Source organism: Panthera tigris, chromosome C1 (assembly GCF_018350195.1).
Source record: "Panthera tigris isolate Pti1 chromosome C1, P.tigris_Pti1_mat1.1, whole genome shotgun sequence".
Lineage (NCBI taxonomy): Eukaryota > Metazoa > Chordata > Mammalia > Carnivora > Felidae > Panthera > Panthera tigris.
Window position 1 is genome coordinate 15,852,151 of NC_056667.1, and position 21,742 is coordinate 15,873,892.

General features: G+C 41.0%; 1 protein-coding gene across 5 annotated transcripts in view; it reads right to left on the reverse strand.

Moving 5' to 3' along the window:
- Nucleotides 1-21,742, reverse strand: part of USP48 (ubiquitin specific peptidase 48) — an 89,370-nt gene that overhangs the window by 60,668 nt on the left and 6,960 nt on the right. For all 5 annotated transcript variants that reach the window (XM_007083823.2, XM_042993895.1, XM_042993894.1 and 2 more), the window contains 2 exons: nucleotides 2,636-2,756; nucleotides 1,518-1,674 (listed from right to left, as the gene is read on the reverse strand). In XM_007083823.2, the coding sequence (XP_007083885.2) occupies nucleotides 1,518-1,674; nucleotides 2,636-2,756 (278 nt within the window). The remainder of the gene's footprint in view (nucleotides 1-1,517; nucleotides 1,675-2,635; nucleotides 2,757-21,742) is intronic.

Consider the following 21,742-nt stretch of genomic DNA (forward strand, 5'->3'; position numbering starts at 1 on the left):
TCCTAAGCAGGGTCTGTGTGCTGTCAGAACAGAGCAGAGGCAGGGCTTGATCTAATGAACCATAAGATCATGACCTGAGCAAAAATCAAGAGTTGGACGCTTAACCGACTAAGCCACCCAGATGTCCCATACATTATTAAACACTCAATATCCTGGGATGCATGGTGGCTCAGTTGGTTAAGCATCTGACTTCGGCTCAGGTCACGATCTCATGGTTTGTTGGTTTGAGCCCTGCATCAGGCTCTGGGCTGACAGCTCCGAGTCTGGAGCTTGCTTCAGATTTTCTGTCTCCCTCTCTCTCTGCCCCTCCCCCAACTCATGATATCTCTCTCTCTCTCTCTCCCTCTCTCTTCAAAAATAAACTTAAAAAAAATAACAAATAAAATAAAATAAAACACCCAGTATACTATTAATCTAGTTTTAAATATTCAGAACTATGAAAATAAAGCTTTGGAGAAATAATCCGAAGAGTTTTAAGCACTATGTTTTGGGGCAGGGGGGTGTTTTAAGTAGGCTCCATGCCCAACATGGGGGTTGAACTCGTGAAGGACCCCAAGATCAAGAGTCTCATGGTCTATGGACTGGGCCAGCCAGGCACCCCTTAAGCACTGTGTTTTGAAGCACAAATTACAATTAACAAAGATCGAGACTCTAAAAGTGTTACTGTTATCTGACGGGGCTGTCAGAAGTGGTGGGGCTTATAAATCCTATTTTTTCTCTCTCAGAGCCAAAGACATGAGCCATGTGCCCAACCAAGAGCATCCAAAACACGGCACAGGATGTAGATGGGAGCAAAAGTCAAAGTTCCCAACTTGGAGCTCCCAGACCTATGTGATTTTCTTCCATCCCCCAGCTTTGAGAAAGAGAAAAATCTGATTTGTTCCATGAAAAGTTCCCTCTCAAAGAGAATAATCTCTAATAGAAAGTCATATCAATCAAGAATAATAATCGACACACTATTCATGAAATAAAATAATTCCAGTAGAAACAGTCTGAAACTGATCCTGTGTAAAACACAAACAAAACTGATTCTAAATTTACAATATGAGTAGTTGCTAATGGTAATTCATTTTGCCAAGGTTAGTGAATTTAACGGTAATCTTAGGGGTATCATCTAAGTCAGCCTATTTGGGAATCAGGACAAAAGACTGTGGTCACAATGAAATATTAAATCTCTCAAACTAAAGAGAGTAATCTTGTCTGTTTTACTGACTGATTTCCATCAATCACTAAAAATTAATGAACTATAATCACAGTGTATTACCTAGAGCAATTATTGATGTAAGCTATATAATAACAATCAAATGTATTTCCTTCACTTGGATATGAACAATTTCAGTGCACCATTAACAAATTTACCGGAAAAGTGAAAACTATTTTGAATCCTGACAATGTTTATGGACATACCACCACGCCCGGCACATACGGAGCACTAAGAAATTAGTTCCCTGCATTTGGAAGGTTTTCTGGCTGGCAATATCTGCGAAGTGAGCCCTCCCCACATGCGCCCCACTAACCTTTCTCCTCTTGGATACTATCTCCCATCACGTAGTCACTACAGGTACTTGGACATAAGTATAGTGCCTGCCGAAGCTCCAAGTTGAGAAACCACACTTGAAGAAACGTGTTGACATAACAAGTAGCTCCAAGGTTAGTGAGGCCCACAAATGAGTTCTACAAAAATGCAAAATTTATAATCATAGAGTCAATTTCCTTTCACACACAAAAAAATTATAAGAGGAACTATTTAATTTCAGATTAAAAATTTGCTAAAACTACCCAGGTCAACATGGTATAACCACCATAAGGCTCTCTTGGCCAGGGCGAGGACATAATTTCATGAAAGACACTTCTGGGGTGGCTACTGGAGTGGAAAAGACTTAGGACAGCTCAACTCCAGTCTTCTGGTCTTCTTTGGCCCCCTTCAATCTAAAATTAAAGTGGTGGGCTCAAGGACAGGTCTGTTCTGAACATGTGTACATAGGCTGTTTGTTCATTTGCTCTATTCCTAAACTGTCAACATTTAGGAGTAAAACGTTTAGGAAATTAAACTTCCAGAAATCCTATAGATCTGGGAGAAGTGGAACAAGGAGAGTTGATTACAACTTCTTCTAAGACTGAGAATTCCTGAACTTAACGAAGATTCATTCTTAACAGAGTATCCATACAGCTGACTATTTTGTGAACGCCGGGCTTTAGGGTTTAGAAAACATTAATGGGTATTTTTAAAAAAGTAAAACTATCTGCTACACGTGTAATATCTAACACAATGAACCCAAGAAAAGCGAGGTAGAATCATTATGTGAGTTTGTTCCCTGGATTCACCACTTTCTTTAAAGAGGCTTAAAAATGAGTTTGAAATGAAATATACAATATTAAAGCAAACACAGAATCAGCATTTAAACTAAAACTATCATTTAAGACTTGCTGGATTACATGGCCACCTGTTTTAAAGTATTACTACCAATAAGAACTGTTGCAATTCAAGCAGTTATAGGGTTTTTAGTTCCATTACATCTTAAAGCTGCATAGGCTCCCATAAAGTCCGTTATAGTTTCTGATCATAGATGCAAAACAAAACAACAAAAACCCAGAGGGATACCACATAGCAGTAACTTAAAAAATGATGGCTTACCTTTTTTCTCCTCTCACAGTTGGGATCATCAATGTTATGGAAACTATTTTCATCTATTTCTCCTAACCAAATATGCTCACCAATCCCAACCAAGCAATTCGGATTTCCTTTGCAGTTTCGTCTAACAGAAAAAAAAGTAATAATAAATATATTATTTTTAATTAAGAAATGTCACAGCTCCATATTACACATGCAGATTAAAACTATAATGCTATACAGTATTTTATCATATCTCTCCTCTATAAAAATTAGGAAAACTTAGAAGGTATAAACCCTACACTCAATTTGTAAGGCTGAAACAGAACTCCTTTACTGCTGAGAAATACAAACTGGTAGTAGGACTTTGAGGGAGAGGAATTTTGCAGTCTGACAAAACTATACATATAGCTACCTTTTGACCCAGTAATTCATTTCTAAGAATTCACCCTGAAGATACAGCCCCAACAGTACAAGAAAACCCAGCACGAACACCACCTCAGGTATTCATTATAGCACTGTTTGTGAAATACTGGGAACCCAAACGGCCAAACGTAGGGGATACTGTACATCTGCACAATGGAGTACTATTCAACTGTAAAATGAAAAACACATAACAAACCTCTGTGAACGGATGTGGAGTAATTTCCAGGATATATTAGCGAGTAAAGAAAGCAATGTGCAAAACAGTACCTATAGAATTCACTTTCTTGTGTAAGAAAGATAGGGAAATAAGAAAATATACATGTATCTATTTGAACAGAAAAATACAAAAAGGATAAACCAGAGACTAATAAAAGTGGTTAGAATATGAGTGGGTTTAGGGTAAACAAAAATGGCGGGGTATGTGACCCTTTTCTGAACATACTGTTCTATAATAGACTGCTGAACTGGGGGGCTGTGTGTGGGTTACACACAGAAATCAGTAAGGATGGGGAGAACCCTAAATCTAACATAAACACATTCCAACTAAATAACATCCACAATGAAGGGAAGGGGGAACTAACCCAAGTAACTTGAATAAGGTCATTCATTAGCGAGCTCATTTAGTGGTGTCTTCAGGCTAAAAAGGAACAAATACCAAATCTTAATGACTTCCTTTTCACAGAGAGGTTAACAATTCTAAAACTACTTTCCGTATATTCTCTATTTGAATAAATAAGTAAATATACTGGGGATAAAGGAAACCAAGTTTTGGAAAGTTACAAATAAGAAAAGGGAGGAAGAATAAAATGAACCCCGCAGTACTGGATCAGGAATAATAAGTGTAAACTTGAAGGAAGATTAAGGTTGCCAGATAAACTACAGAACAGTAGTTATTTGAATTTCCGATAAATGACATGTTTAAATTAAAAAACATCTGTTGTCTTATCCGAAATGTAATTGGGCAGGCCAACTACATGGCCTTTTGTCAGCTGAGGGTGTAGAAGCAATAAGGTGAGACTCCTAGCAACCAGGTCTTGATTTCTAAGTCTTCCCCACGGCTCCTTGGAGAAATGACTGATTCCAAGTCTGGACAGAGTACAAGAGGAACGTGGAACATCTTGCTGTGACCCAGAAGTAGGGATGTACTAAAAGAATGATGGAGGAGAGGAGTGCCCTGGTTGAGGTCATAATCTCATGGTTCATGAGATTGAGCCCCACGTCTGAGCTCTGCGCTGACAGCACAGAGCCTGCTTAGGATTCTCTCTCCCTCTTTCTCTGCCCCTCTCCCCTGGTTTACACATGTGTGCATGCAGTCTCTCAAAATAAATAAACTTAAAAAAAAAAAAAAAGTAGAGTCTATCCTTGTCCTCACTGCCAGCCCCCCCCCCCACCACCACCCCGGGCAATCTTGTACTCTTCAACCAGGTCCAAAGTTGGGTCCTTGCTGCAGCCTGATAATTAGATGAAACACGGTTGAACTTTGAAAAAACTTTCAAAACAGATGTGAGAAGTTGAAAGCAACTTGCATTATTTGGCCCTAGAGTGTTGGTATTGTTTTTTTTGTTTGTACACATCTTCTTAAATTAATTGCTGGCTAGGTATTACTGACAAAGCGTTCAATCAGCTAGAACACCATCACCACAGAGCTGAAGCAGTGATGAAGCACCACCCCCAGGCAGAACCTATGGCTTATGGGCCCCTAGGGCCACACCTGCAGGTAAGAACTCAAAAAGCCAATGGCAGTGCTTTGCAGTAATAAAAGCAGTTATGCTAACAGATTATAAAGATTTCCAAATAGGGGCTACGCATTTCTCCATGAACCCAGTCTTGTGGGGGCTTTTCTGGGTTTGTTTGTTGTCTTGTTTGGAGAAGTGGAGAATCTATTTAAAAAGCATAAATGGTAAAACCATTTCTAACTACAAGCGATTACTCCCAAGCCACCCTAAGCAGCACAACAGAATACCAATATCAGAGGCTAGAATGCCTACAGATGAAACCTCTCCATTCAGTCTCCAGTGCCCTGGAAGTTCATTTTATCCACGGGAAGAGTAGGCCACGGGTGTCACGTAGCATTTATCATCACATGTGTACCAATTTTCTTATAGCAGAAAAATATTTTTGCATACCTGTTTCTATCAAAGTGTAAAAAGAGATCAAGAAGGCTGAGTGTCTCAAGATAGGAGACAGGCACACATGTTTTCCAGGAAAGACTGGTTTACTACTGTGTAAACACCCTAGCCAGTTTGACCCATTTATATTACTTACTTGGCCCTAGAAAGCAGGATTTGCTAAAGCTGGCTTAGAAATCAAGTAACCTTTTCAAGGTCACAAGTAGCCCTGATTTAATCAGGGTGATGCCACTCACCTTCTCTGAATATAAACTTCTACAAACCTTATAACTAACTTCAGAAATCCTTCCTTCTGTCTCCAGGGTGATCAGAGAACCAAACCACAAAAACCCAGCATGAGAAAACAGTCAACCTGGTTCTTTCCTACTCTCCCATCTCATTTACTTCTACATCAGCTGGCTTAAGAATAGGTTTGTGGGGGCACCTGGCTGGCTCAGTTGGTACAGCATGAGACTCCTGACCTCAGGGTCATGAGTTCGTGCCCCAGGTTGGGTCTAGAGATTAAAGACATTACTTTTGTTCGTATGGCTGATATCTATTACTGTATAACTGCATGTGCCAAGTTTCTTCATCTACCGCTGCCCTATAAGGCCTTTTTTTCTGAGAACAAACTGTTCCTTGGGTCTTGTAGTTCTAATGAAAGGACCTCAATGATCACCATTTTGACCTTGAACTTTCTAACTGATTAAATTCTTCCTTCCAGCTTATCTCTGAACTCAGACAAAAGGTCCCCTGACGTGAGCCATTCCCCCACCCACCCCAAGCAATAAGAACGGCCCAGAGCCAGCAAGACCCCACCCAGGACAATGACCTTCACTGCTTCCCTGCATGTACCCACCAGCCTTTGCCTCACATTTTCCTTACATAAACCTGGAAGTATTTTTGGCACTTGGGAGACAGTCTTGGGAGATGCCAGTCCAGGGTGTCAACAGAAATAAATTCCTTTCTTGTTTTACTACCACTCGCGTCTCTGCCTTTGGAGTTTGTCAGTGAGCAGGCAAACCTGGTCCGTGTGGGACCCCGGGAGCCAGAGGCTCAGGCACCCCGGCTACACTACCAAGAGCTGCTGAGATGCAGCTCCAATCCATCACTGAAACACAAAAATCCCACAAGATGTTTCAAATGGCAAAGTGAGGAACAGGGGGAGAAACATTCGTCCCTCTGAGGTGGCAAGAGACTTCTGGATGGCATGGGACCTGGAAAGCTTGGCGGCCTAGGAAGGAACCAACATGCTGATTTGTCTGAGAAGCAGAAACAGGTAGTTCATGAAAAGGCTCCCTGCCTTATCTGTGATTTGTCCAAATTTCCCTGAATTAACAGACAGAAGCCCTCCCTAGTCATTTTCCTTCTGGCTAGCTAGTTTCAAGGCTCTTTCACCTGTGTCTAGGAGTGCTAACAAATATGAACTAACTAAATAAAGCTATTCCTGTTATTACCATTCTAAAAGCCACTTCAGTCTCTGACAGACCTAATTCTTAAACACGGGTTGCCTCTCTTTCTCTAAACTTTCTTATAAAGCTAGTTAACAAACACAGGAGAAAATACTCAAATCCAGGGAAATGCAAACTTAAAACAGCCACGAAAGATGTCTTCTCTTACCCAATTAGCAAAAAGTTCCCAACGATGAAGCAGTATCAAGCACAAGCCGCTGTGCAACAGGAGCTCAAACACAACTCTTTTGGGAAAACTTGAGAAAATGTCTCAAATATCAAATGACACCAACATTTTGTTTCAAGGATTCTACCCCTGTGCACAGGTCCACAGAATATGCAACAACACTGCGACAACGAAACATAACGATGAATCCCAATAGGTACTTTCTCCAGAACTGTGCGACAGAAAGACACCAAGTGGCTGAAGTGGTAGACGGGGGATAGGTTCCAAAACGTTTGGTTTGACTCGCTAAGCAGCTGTGACATGACTTGCTGTGATTTTAAGCCAGCAGAACACCTCGGCAGCAATCCTAATGGAGGATCAAGTCCTAAACCAGTTTAGTGGCAGCAGGAACGCAGGAAAGCTGAATTCAAGTTTATCGATGCGAGGGAATCAACAGGACTTGGGGACCACGTAGACAGCGAGGTAAGAAGGGAACAGAGATGTCTGCATAGTGCCCAAAACTGTGAAGAAGGAAATCAATTTTCCGCAGATCAAAACCTGCTCGGCTGCAGAGTGGAAAAACAATAGGCTACGTATGTCTAGTGCCTTCGATACTGGCCACAGGTAAGAGATGAAGTTTCAGCTGTTCCGACAGATCTCCAAGGATCTGCCATTTAAGAGTATCTTCCAACACAACGAACAAAAATTTATAGCCAATGATTTCATAGTTGCTATGCACTTGGAAGAAAATTCACTGCTTGATGGGAAATGGGGTGGAGCTCTCAGTCCCTGTGAATGGTCATTAAAAGGATTACTGCTTTGTTTTTCTCATCATCTTTGCTTCTTAGCTCTTAGGACACCATGTCACAGACGGCCCAGGCATAAGTCAATGAAGGAAGGACAGCATGCCAACTTTCCTGCTCCTGGTGAAAATCTGACTACACTGAAGCTTCGCCTAATGCAGCCTTGTTCTGAAAAGCAACTTGACTATATGTACATTATGTTTATATATACATATATATATATTTATTTATTATTATTATTATTATTATAAAGACTTACTGGTACTTTGACTCAGAACCACCAGATCGTATCTTAAGCACACACAGATGTCAACAAATACTTTCAAAGATTATCATCACTACTTAGCAACAAGCTACCTGCCCAACCACAGGAAAATCAGAGTTGCTTATACCAGAAAACTGTTTAGAAACAAGCTACTGGCCCAACCACACAGGGACGATGTTGAACTGTGGTAGTGACATGGAGTATTATGCAGCCATTAAAACTCTTTTCAAGCAATATTTTAATGATATGTGACCATGCTCAAACAGAATTCTCAATAAACAGGATACAAAGTTATCCATTATGACTCTAATTTTTCTCTGTATTTATTTACTTTTGAGAAAGAGAGAGAGAAAGGGTGAGCAGGGGAGAGGCAGAGAGAGAGAGGGAGACAGGAATCCCAAGCAGGCTCCTTCCATGCCATCAGCACAGAGCCCAAATGCAGGGATCAAATTCACGAACCATGAGATCATAACCTGAGCAGAAATCAAGAGCTGGACGCTTAACTGACTAAACCACCTAGATGCCCCATTATGACTCTAATTTTTCTAATGGGGAGGGCGTGATGTTCCTTACATATTTTTCACAAAAGAAAGCTTTTGAAAAGAGAAGAAATCACAAGGAAAATAAGAAAATACTTTGAATTGAATAAAGCATACCAGAAGTTGTGAGATGGAACTAAATTAAGTGCTTAGAGGGGAATTTATAGCATTAAATGTTCATATATATATGTTTATACACACACACACACACACACACACACACACACACACACACACACACATATATAAAAAGCCTCAGGGTGCCTACTATCAACACTATCAATCAATACATGTCCACTAGACAGATCACAACACGCACATAACAGTAAACAGTATCATTTTGTGTAACCCGAACCTAGCATCTTATAAAAGCAACTAGACTTCAAAGGGTGACCCTTTCTGTCACACAGAGATGCCCAGATAATTACAGGACCTGAGGATACTGAAAGGAATGACAAGGTCCTAGGCATCAAAGACGGGCTCGCAGCACATGAGGCGACGGGCAAGCAAAAGGATAACTCCAGAGACATCAATGCAGTGATGGCATGAAGCAGGGACTCTGGACTCCACAGCAGAGATCTCACAGGAAGGGAGGCACGGTGCTGTGGAGGTGAGAGTCTCCAAGGGTGCTCAGGAACTCACTCCATGGGGGAGGGAAAACTCCAGAGCATTCCAGGCAGAGGGGAGCAAATGGAGACGGAAGGCTGGAGAATCAAGCAGGAGGAAATCAATGCAGCCCGCCCAGCTCCACCAAGCTACGGAGGGGAGGAGGCCTTCCAGCTCAGCACAGCTGGAGGCTTTGCAGGGAAGTCAGGGGCCACATCAGCTCACAGAACAGATAAGAGCTTGGACTTCATTCAAGAAGCAGCAGCAGCAGCAGCAGCAACAACAACAACAACGAGCCACCATAAGCTATTTAAAAGAAAAATAATCGGATTTGCACTTTAGAAAGAGCCTCTAATTGTGCTTCTCTACCAGAGTGCCTTACAAGAATCACCTGAAGATTCCACAAGTTTTGCTTTTTCAACAAATGCCATTCTTATAAAGCTCCTCCTGCTTCTCAATAAGACAAGTTTTAAGCCTCTAAGGGTTTTTTGGTTTTTTTTTTTTTTAATGGGAGATTTTTCAAAGAATAAATCCTGGCTCTTCTTGTTTGTGTGTGTGTGTGTGTGTGTGTGTGTGTGTGTGTGTGTGTGTGTGTGTTGGGGCGGGGGAGGGGAATGACAGTGAAATGACAGTGAAATTTAAAAGGGATGCTGTTCGAAGAGACAAGAAATGAGGATCAGAAGATGCCGGTACAGGGAGAAGATGCCGCTGGCACCAAGTTCAAATCAACAGCACTTACTAATTATCACTTTTGTGGTGAGTGAGGGGGGAAAAGAAGTCAGGTTTTTATGTATGTGGTTCCATTTAAAATATTTTTTTGGTGCACCTGGGTGGCTCAGTCAGCTAAGCATCACCTTCAGCTCAGGTCACGATCTCACAGTTCAGGAGTTCGAAGTTCAAGCGGTGAGTTCGAGCCCCTGAGTTGGGCTCTCTGTTGTCAGCCCAGAGCCAGCTTCAGATCCTCTGTCCACCCCACCCCCCCCCCCCCCCCCCCCGCTCTCTCTCTGCCCCTCCCCCCCTTGTGCTCTCTCAAAAATACATAAAACATTTTTTTAAAAAAATGTTTTTTAAAGGGTGGAAATGACATTTTAAAAAATGTTCTTTGGGGCGCCTGGGTGGCTCAGTCGGTTAGGCGTCTGACTTCGGCTCAGGTCATGATCTCACGGTCCGTGAGTTCAAGCCCCGCGTCGGGCTCTGTGCTGACAGCTCAGAGCCTGGAGCCTGTTTCGGATTCTGTGTCTCCCTCTCTCTCTCTCTGACCCTCCCCTGTTCATGCGGTCTCTCTCTGTCTCAAAAATAAATAAACGTTAAAAAAAAAAAAATGTTCTTTAAAGGATGGAAATCACAAAAAAATAGATGCCTTGAAAATACATCTAGAAATTCATAAAATGTTCATTCATCCAACAACCTGATTTCATCTGAAATTCTGCATTCTGCCCAAGAGGATCCAAAAGAACATCAGCACGTAGCCTTTGGGACAGATGAGGCCTCAGGATCCTGGCTAACCATGTTTCACAATGTGCAGTTACCATTCTGAGGCAGGGTGACTGGCCCTACAGCAGCCTTCTTTGAGGGGATTCCAAGGTTGGATCTTTTCATCCATCCTTCTAAGACCCAACCTGCTCGGAAACATTGGCAGTGTTAAAATAAGCACGACCATCTAAAGTTTTCCATTTCTCAGGTCAGGTTAAAAAAAAAAAATCCCCAAAGCAAATTAACTATTAAAACAATGTCAGGGGCACCTGGGTGGCCCTCGGTTGAGTGCCCGACTTCAGGTCAGGATCTCACAGCTCATGGGTTTGAGCCCTGCATCAGGCTCTGTGCTGACAGCTCAGAGCCTGGAGCCTGTTTCAGATTCTGTGTCTGTCTCCCTCTCTCTCTCTCTCATTCTCTCTGCCCCTCCCCCACCTGTGCTCTGTCTCAGGTACTTAAATAAATAAGCATTTAAAAAAGAAAAACAGGGGCGCCTGCGTGGCTCAGTCGGTTAAGTGTCCCCAACTTCAGCTCAGGTCATGATCTCACAGTTTGTGAGTTCGAGCCCCACATCAGGCTCTATGCCGACTAGCTCAGAACCTGGAGCCTGCTTCAGATTGTGTCTCCCTCTCTCTCTCTGCCCCTCCCCCGCTCATACTCTGTCTCTCTCAAAAATAAAATAAACATTAAAAAATTTTTTTAAAGAAAAACAAAACAATGTCAATAACACTCTTTAAGGGGCTCCTGGGTGACTCAGTTTGTTGAGCCTCTGACTTGATTTTGGTTGAGGTCAGGATCTGATGGTTTGTGAGATCAAGCCCTGCGTTGGGGTCAGGAAATCTTGCTGCAGTCAGAATTTTAAATACACCAGGAAGACACTGGTGGAACCAGAGGTGGGGATTCCCTCGATTAGAATGACTTGATCAGAGGCACAAAGGAAGAGTCTCAAAGTGAAAGGACCAGTTGGGAAGCCTACCAAGACTATGAGAATCACTATCAAAAAACTCCTTGTGGTGAGGGTTCTAAGACGTGGGCTCGTTTTCAGATGAGGATCCACAAGTGACTCATTGATTTGCACAGTCCTTCTAAGATTGGTAAGCAGATTACTTCCATCAGTATTGAGCTGAGAGTCAAGGCTGAAGTCACCATTGCAGATGCTTAAATCAACCTTTTTAATAAACTGATTAGCAGTTGTTAAAAAAATAAAATAAAACCAAACAATGTCATTAAGTCTTCTTGGGGAGCCTGAGTGGTTCAGTTGGTTAAGCCTCCAACTACGGCTCAGGTCACGATCTCATGGGCTCACGGGCTCAAGCCCCGTGTCAGGTTCTGTGCTAACAGCTTGGAGCCTGCAGCCTGCTTTGGATTCTGTGTCTCCCTCTCTCTCAAAAATAAACAAACATTAAAAAAATAATAATAAACATTAAAAATAAATAAAATAAATGTTATATTTTGAAACATTGTTAGTAACAGCAAAAGACTGAAAATAAGCCCAGTATCAATTTACAGGGAACTGGTTGAATAACCTAAGGAAAATCCATACAGTACTATAAAATATAACCATATAGAAGAGAAATGAATACAAATATCCAAAGACTGTACATGAAAGCTAATAGGAAATTTTTATTTACAAGCTGTAAATGATCCAAATATCCATCAATAGAATAAACAAATTAGGGTAAATTCATACCACAGACTACTACTCAGTCCGCCTCCCCCCAAAAAACTGATACATGCAACATAGATGGTTCTCAAAAGCATGATGTAAAGCGAAAGAATCCAGACACAAAAAAATAATGGACTGTTAGCAGTCCATTAATATAAAGTTCAAGAAAAGACAAAACTAATCTATGTAGAAAGAAATCAGAATAGTGGTTACCTGTAGGGAGATGGGAACTAAGTGGAAGAGGGTATGAAGGAACTTTCTGGGATGTTGGAAATGTTCTCTACATTGACTGGGGTGGTGATTACATATAAAAACATAGTGAACTCCCTTCACAGAAATTAACTCAGAATGGATCACAGACCTAAATATAAAACAACACAAGACAATAAAACTCCTCAAAGATAACTTAGGAGAAAAATCTAAATGATCTTGGATTTAATGATGGACTTTTTCGATACAACAATACACAATCCATGAAGATAAGAACTGATAAACTGGACTTCATTAAAATGAAAATTTCTGCTATGAAAGGCACTGTAAAGAGAATAAAAAGACCAGCCTCAGACTGGGAGAAACACATTTGCAAAAGACAACTGATAAAGGGCTGTCTTTTAAAATATACAAAGAGGGGCACCTGTATGTCTCAGTCGGTTGAGCATCTGAATTCAACTCAGGTCATGATCTCATGGGTTTGTGAGTTCGAACCCTGCACTGGGCTCAGACTGGCAGCTCAGAGTCTCACTGAGGTCCTCACTTTCTCCTCTCTCTCGCTGCCCCCTCCCCAACTTGTGCTTTCTCTCTGAAAATAAGAACTTTAAAAAATAAATAAATATATACAGAACTCTTTTTTAAGTTGAGAGAGAAAGAGGGAGAGCGCACGCATGCATCAGAGAGAGAGAGGGAGACACAGACTCCCAAGCAGCCTGCAGTGGGGCCTGAACCCACCAACTGCAAGATCATGACCTGAGCTGAAGTCAGAGGCTTATTAACACACTGAGCCACTCAGGTACCCCTACAGAGAACTCTTAAAACTCAAAAATAAGAAAAACAACCTCAGTGTTTAAAAATGAGCCAAAGCCCTTAACAGACACATCATCAAAGATATGAGCATATGAAAAGATGTTCCACATCATATGTCATCAGGGAAATGCAAATTAAAACCACAATGAAATACCACCACACACTTATTAGAATAGCCAAAATCCAGAACTCTGATAATAACAAATGATGGTGAGACTGGAGACTGGAACAACAGGAACTCTCGTTGCTGGTGGGAATTCAAAGTGGTTACAGCCACTTTGGAAGACAGTCTGGTGTTTTGTTTTACAAAATTAAACATACTCTTATACCATACAACAATCATTCTCATTGGGCTCCTAAGCATGTATCCAAAGCAGCTGAAAACTTGTCCACACAAAACCCTGCACACAAATGTTTACAAAGCAGCTATGCACTTATTTGCCAAAACTTGGAAGCAACTAAGAAGTCCTTAAGTAGGTAATAGTTGATAAAGGATAAGTAGGTGATAAAGAATGGATAAACCATACATGGTATATCCAAACATGAAATATTATACAGCACTAAAAAGAAATGAGCTACCAAGTGATGAAAAAAGCTTAAATACATACTACTAATCAAAAGAAGCCAATGTGTGGGGAGCTTGGGTGGCTCAGTGGGTCAAGTATCTGACTTTGGCTCAGGTCATGATCTCATGGTTCCCGAGTTCGAGCCCTGCGTCGGGCTCTGTGCTGACAGCTCAGAGCCTGGAGCCTGCTTTCAGATTCTGTGTCTCCCTGTCTCTCTGCCCCTCCCCCACTCACACTGTGTGTCTCTCTCTCTCTCAAAAATAAACACTAAAAAATTAAAAAAAAAAAAGAAGCCAATATGAAAAGGCCATGTACTATTTCTAATTATATTACATTTTGAAAAAGACAAAACTACGGAAATAGTAAAAAGTATAGTTGGGGGGGATGTTAGGAGGGGTGGAAGGATGAATAGGCAGGGCAGAGGATTTTTAACCAGTGAATTATTCCATATGATACTATAATGGTGAATATGTCATTATACATTTGTCCAAACCCACAGAATCCAAACTCTAATGTAAACTATAAACATTATGATGGTTACCAGAAAGGAGGGAAGGGGGGTGGGGGGATGCGCAGAATGGGTGATGGGGATTAAGGAGCACACTTGTTTCACTATATTATACACCTGAAACTAATATTACACTAAATGGAATTTAAATTAAAACTTAAAAAAAAAAACAACAAAAAAAACAGGCACCTGACTGGTCATCGGGTAAGAGCACGTGACTCTTGATCTTGGGGTCGTGAGTTCCAGCCTCACTTTGAGCACAGAGGTTGCTATAAATAAGTAATAAGCTCTTAGGCGAAAAAGAACATCAACCTAAATTAAAAACAAAAAACAAACTATAGATACTGGATGATAATGATGTGTGAATGGAGACTGTTAACAGATGTAATCCTCTGGTGGGGGGTGCGATAGTGGGAAAGGCTATGCATATGTGGGCTCAGAGGTACATGGGAAACCTCCAGATTTGTACTCAATTTTGCTGTGACCCTAAAGCTACTCCATAAAATAAAATCTAGGGGGCACCTGACTGGCTCAGTGAGCGGAGCAGGGGACTCTTCATCTTGGGGTAAGATCTTGAGTTCAAGCCCCACATTGGGCTTGGAGCCTACTTAAAAAAACAAACAAAAAAACAAATAGCAGCACCCAAATATAAAATCTAAAAATGAAATCTACTGAAAAAAGTCTAAATGAACAGGACCTTTCAATGTATATAATTTTACCTCAATTTTTTAAAGCTTTTGACTTCTCAAAAACAAAACCAACCAGGAAGCTTTTAACTACTGACATAGAAACGTCTACAGGTATAAAACAGTGTATGGGAATGGGGTGCCTGGGTGGCTCAGTTGGTTCAGCACCAGACTCTTGATTTCGGCTCAGGTCATGATCTCACAGTTCGTAAGTTCGGCCCCACCTCAGGCTCTCCTCTGACGGAGCAGAGCCTGCTTGGGATTCTGGCTCCATGTCTCTCTCTCTCACAAAATAAACACACATTAAAAACAAAACTAAACAAAGAAAACACTGTATGCGGTATGCAACACTGTGTCAGAAAGGGGAGGAATAAGAAAATGTGCTTGCAGAAAGTAATGAAAGTTGTTCCTTAGGGTGCCAGGGTGACTCAGTTCAAAGTCAGACTCAGACTTTCGGCTCAGGTCATGATCTCACCATTGTGATTTCGAGCCCTGTGTTGGGCTCCACGCTGAGCGTGGAGCCTGCTTAAGATTCTCTCCCTCTCTCTCTCTCTCAGTGCACCCCCGCCCCTCGTATGCAAGGGCATCATCTCGAGGTTCATGGGTGGTTCCTGGATTTAAGCCCTGTGTGGAGCTAAGAGCCTGCTTGGAATTCTCTTGGCCCCTCCCCTGCTCCACTTCACAGGCTCTCTCTCAAAATAAACTTAGAATAGAAAAGAGGTGCCTGGTGGCTCAGTCGGTTAAGTGTCTGACTTGACTCAGGTCATGATCTCATGAAGTTCCATGGGTTGGAGCCCGCGTTGGGCTCTGTGCTGACAACTCAGAGCCTACAGCCTGCCTTGGATTCTGTCTCTGTCTCTCTCTCTGTCCCTCCCCTGTTTGTGCTGTCTCTCTCTCTGTTTCAAATATAAACATTAAAAAAATTAAACAGAAAAAAAGCATAGGGGTTCCTGGGTGCTCTCTCAGTTAAGCATCCTACTTAATTCAACTCAGGTCCCGATCCCGCCATTCGTGAGTTCAAGCCTCGCATCGGGCTCCGTGCTAACAGCTCAGAGCCTGGAGCCTGTTTCAAATTCTATGTCTCCTTCTCTCTGCCCTTCCCCAGCTGGCACTCTGTCTCTCTCTCTCAAAAATAAATAATAAACATTCAAAAAAAATTTTTTTAAAGAATATAAAAGTTGTTTTTACAGAGGATGTGAAAGAAATGGGAGCAGAGGTGGGAATACATGTTCTCAATGCATACTTTTTAAAAATAATTTTCATATATATATACATATACACATACAAATAAAAACAAAAACCATTTCCCTACTTAAAACATATAACTATCAACTATTCACCCTTAACTATTTAAGTTTTCATTGAAAAGGAAACTTGTTGGGGCACCTGGGTGGCTCAGTTGGTTAAGCGTCCGGCTTCAGCTCAGGTCATGATCCCATGGTCTGTGGGTTTGAGCCCCGCATCGGGCTCTGTACTGACAGCTCAAGAGCCTGGAACCTGCTTTGGATTCTGTGTCTCCCTCTCTCTCTGCCCCTCCCCAACTCATGCTGTCTCTCTTTCTCTCTCAAAAATAAATAAACATTTAAAAAAAATTTTTTTTAGGGGAGCCTGGGTGGCTCAGTCGGTTAAGCGGCCGACTTCGGCTCAGGTCACGATCTCGCGGTGCGCGAGTTCGAGCCCCACGTCGGGCTCTGTGCTGACAGCTCAGAGCCTGGAGCCTGCTTCAGATTCTGTGTCTCCCTCTGGCTCTGCCCCTCCCCCGTTCATGCTCTGTCTCTCTGTCTCAAAAAGAAATAAATGTAAAAAAAATAAATAAATAAATAAATAAAATTTTTTAAAGGAAAGGAAACTTGTTAAGTTACTAAAGCACCTATTTTCCTGAAGAAGTGAACATAAAGGAGAAATAAGATGATCTGAACTCTAGGTTCTAGTCATTGAAAATTCTAGTGTTTTTCTTCATAACTTCATTGTATCAAGGTCTCAGGTATTAGATATGCAAGATATAATCAGACATAAAAACAAAACAGCAACAGATCCCTTAACATGTATGCCCCCCTTCCCTTCTCCTAGGATTTCTGCCATACAAAGTTTTACGCAAAAGAAATATGAGAAGCAGCCGACAAAGTCAATAAAATTAAACACCAAATTTGTTAAATATCATGGATGGACGCCATCCTAAAGTGTTGGCAATCCTTTAGTTTATTGGATATTTAAAAAATGTTAAGTATATATTTTTAAGCTGAAGAATCCAATCAACCTTTGAGGTTCTGCCGCCTAGCAAAAGTGAAATATCTTCCTTTTTCCAAACCTCAAGTTATGCCCCATTAAGTCCAGATTCAAAACCTGCAGCTCATAAAAATGATCAATATATCCAACTCTTGTAATTAGCATATTAAATCACTTGGCCTGAAATTCAAATTTCTATTAGAGAAAGGGATTAACCAAGCAAAAAGGATTTAAAAAGTGAGCCTACTGGGAAATACGTGAATCCTTTCTAACAGGATATCCACCAAATTGGTATTAAAGGAAAGATGTTGGGAGGTAGGAGGGAGGTGCTAACTGGCAAGTCAAAAGTCTTTCCCTGTGTGGATAGGCTTATTTAAGGCTTGGAATTTTTTTCTTTTTCCCTCCTACAGTGGGACTCAGTTCTCCAAGGAGGAGGATTTGAAACATTTCTCAAGCTTTATACGATTTGGGAAATAATGGCTTCGTGCTTAAATAAAATACCTTCCAACTTCACTCATAAAAGATACCATCATTCACTGATAAAACTGGCAAAAATTTTTTAAATTTCATACTCAGTTGATGTCAAGGACACAGAGACACAGATTTCACGTATTGTACAGACAGCGGGAGCAAATCTTGCAATAATAATATATTTCAAAAGCCTTAAGAATGTTCATGTAACGTTTACAACTTTTTTCTAAGAAAATAATCAAAAAGGTAGATAATATTTATTTACAAGGATGCTCAGAAGGAGCACAACAAAAAAAGACCTTAACAAAAGAAGAAGGGGTGGGGGAGGCCAGTAAAAGGCAGGCAGGCAGGCAGACAAATGCCCAGTAGGAAAATAGTTCAATACTTTGGGGCATGTAAAATGGACTATGATGCAGTGATTAGAAATTAGTACTTTTATAAACTCTGTAACATCCTGTGGATACATTCTTAGTACTAACTTAAAAAATACCTTTCCAAGGGCGCCTGGGTGGCTCAGTCGGTTAAGCAGCCAACTTCGGCTCAGGTCATGATCTCGCGGTCCGTGAGTTCAAGCCCCGCATCAGGCTCTGTGCTGACAGCTCAGAGCCTGGAGCCTGTTTCAGATTCTGTGTCTCCCTCTCTCTGACCCTCCCCTGTTCATGCTGTCTCTCCCTGTCTCAAAAATAAATAAAATGTTAAAAAAATAAGAATAAAAAAATCAGAAGGAACAGTACAAAAATATTACAACCTGTTGTCTGAGGGGTAGCTTTATTTTTGATGACTTCATCAAGTCACCAGCGAGCTCAGACTCCTTAGAAGCCTAATGTCACTACATTCCACTTTAGCTCATCAGTACTCAAATTGGAGTGCACATAGAAGAATATATAATAAATAAAGCCACAAGAAAAACATCTTGTGCCATCTTGGAATCTAAATTTCAATTAGTTTTATTACACAAAGTTGAAAGAGTGTTTTTTTTTTTTTAATATTACACAGGAAAGAATTTTAGATCAAATAGGAATTTTTCTTTTATTCATTTCTTTGTAAGATTGTCCCAAATATAAGAATAACTTTTTCTTAATAATTAGATCATTGCCTTGGAAGCCAAGAAAGACATGAGGTACAGAGGATTTGTAAAAGAAAGCCCCATTTAGCTAATTTTTATCCCCCCCCCATGTATGTCCTCTCTCTCCCTCTCTCCTTCTCTCCTTCCCCCTCCCTCCCTCTCTCCCTCTCTTCTAAACCTTCTTCTATCATCAAAGCTATTTACCACTGACAGTCATTCAACTCTCTTCTACATTGCAAAGCTCACAAAAACAGGAAACCCTTAAATTCTTCCAGGCCCTTACTTCCCTAATCACAAGAATAAAATAAGTTATCAACGCCATGTGGACCTAGATCTCATTCTGAAAGACAATAGAAGAGAGCTTGTAGAGGACAGTAAAGATAATACCTTTAGGACCTGAGGGAAGATGAAGAGTTCTTAAACTAAATACACACAAGAAAGTAACAACCATAAAGAAAAATATTGATAAATTGGGCTATAATGAAATTAGTGTTTCTGTTCATTAAAAAACGCCACTGACAGTAAAAAGTAGGTGCACCTGGGTGGCTCGGTCATTAGAGCATGTGACTTTTGATCTCAGGGTTTTAAGTTCAAGCCCCCGGTTGGGGACAGAGATTACTTAAAAATAAAATCTTAAAACAAACAAACAAAAAAAGTAAGGCCACCTGGGTGGGTCAGTGGTGGACTTCCGACTTTGGCTCAGGTCATGATCTCATGGTTCATGAGTCTGAGCCCTGCATCAGGCTCTGCTGTCGGTGCAGACCGGCTTTGGATCCTCCGTTCCCTTCTCTCTGGCCCCCCTTCCCTACTTGCGCGCTCTCTCTCGCTGTCTCTCAAAAATAAACATTTCTGAAAAATGAAAAGATTTTTTTTTAAAGTATAAAAAGGCAAGAGTGGAAGATTTTTGCTATATATTCAAACCTTTCTTTCAAGTGTTTTCTACACTCAACATAGGACTCAAACTAATGACCCTGAGATCAAGAGTTGCATGCTCCTCTGTGCCAGCCAGACACACCCCAACAAAGCTTTATTTTATCCAAAATAAAGAACTACAAATCAACACAATAACCAAATAGAAAAATGGGGCCTGGGGTGTCTGGCTGGCTCAGTCGATCTGTCTCTCTCTCTCTCTGCCCCTTGCCAGGTCTCTCCCTCTCACAAAATAAATAAACTTTATTTAAAAAAATTTTTTTAATGTTTATTTATTCTTGAGAGAGAGACAGAGCATGAGCATAAGCAGGGGAGGGGCAGAGAGAGAGGGGGAGACAGAATCGGAAGCAGGCTCCAGGCTCTGAGCTGTCAGCACAGAACCCAACATGAGACTCGAACTCACAAACTGTGAGATCATGACCTGAGTGGGAAGTCGGATGCTTAACCAAGTGAGCCACCCAGGCACCCCTAAAATAAATAAACTTTAAAAAAGTAAAATAAGGGCTCCTGGGTGTGGCTCAGTTGTTAAGCACCAGACTTCAGCTCAGGCTAAACTCCATTTGGGAGTTCGAGAGTTCGAGTCCCACACTGAGTGAGCTCGAGCCCCACCTTGGGTGAGCTTCTGTCCCACTTCAGGTAAAACACAAGCCCCGCTTCTCTCTCTCAATGAACCAAAAAATAAAATAAAACCACAGTTCGATGTCATGACACATCCATCATAATGGCTAAAATTAAAATGATTATGGTGAGGATATATAGCAAATGAATTCTCTCATAGAGCACTCATGAGAGTAGAATGTGGTATGACCATTTTGGAAAACAGTCTCTGGCATCATCTAGTAAGGTAAATAAACTTCTATGACCCAGCAAGTCCTTTTATCAAAAATGTATACATAAAGGGGCACGTGGGTGGCTCAATGGATTGAAGCTCCAACTTCAGCTCAGGTCATGACCTCACAGTTCATGGGTTTGAGCCCCACATCGAGCTCCCTGCTGTCAGCAAGGAGCCCGCTTTGAATCCTCTGCCCGCCTCTTTCTGCACCTCCCGGGCTCACACACTCTCAATAAATAAATAAATAAATAAATAAATAAATAAATAAAACGCGCGCACACACACACACACACACACACACACACACAGGCTGAATACATAAAATGAGACCATCAGTACTAAAACAAAACATGGGTGAATATTTCTACAATATTGGAATTGGGAAATCCAGAAGCCATAAAGATAAGCATTGATAATATGACCACATAAAAATATCCTGAGTTTGAATGTACCAAAAGAGAAACAAAACCCACAAAGTCAAAAAAAAAAAAAAATTGGGGGCAAAGTATCTTCAGCAGAAATACTCAAAGAGCTCTTGAAAATCAGTAAGAAAATGATCAACAATCCAGAACACCCATATATAACAAGATGCCCAAAGCCACTAGCAAAAAAAAAAAAAAAAAAAAAAAAAAGGCATATGAAAATAAGATGGTATTTTTCACTAATGACGTTGATGTTTGAAATAAGAATGCCTATTTCCCAGGGTGAAATAGGGTGAATACAGGATGCAGTATTAAATAGTATGAACTTTTACCACCAATCAAAATTTTAAATGGTCATCATGCCCTCTACTCAGCAGTTTCTCAACTTGCAACCTAAGTGAAAACACTCACTCAACCCAGATACATATAGAGGGATGTTTACAGAAGCAGGATCTATACAGCAGCAAAACCCAGAAACCCAAAGGTCCTTCAGGAGGCAAATGGCTAAATTATAACACATCTACCTCTACACAATGAAGTATCACATAGCTATTAAAAAAAGTAAGGTAAGTTTTCTAGATGCACTAATATGGAAAAAGGTACATTATCAAATAAAAATAACTGGCAAAAAGTATGCAGTGGGACATTCCTCCCCTTTTAAAAATTTTTTTTGATTTATTTTTATTTTAGAAAGAGCTAGGGAGGGAAATAAATAAATAAATAAATAAATAGTGAGCTAGGGAGGAAGGGAGGGGAAGAGCAAGGGAGAGACTCTTAAGCAGGTTCTGCCCCCAACACCCAGCACTGAACAGGTGGCAGGGCTAGATCACAAGACCCTGAGATCTTGACCTTATCAGAAACCAAGACTTGGATGCCTAACCAACTGAGCCACCCAGGAGCT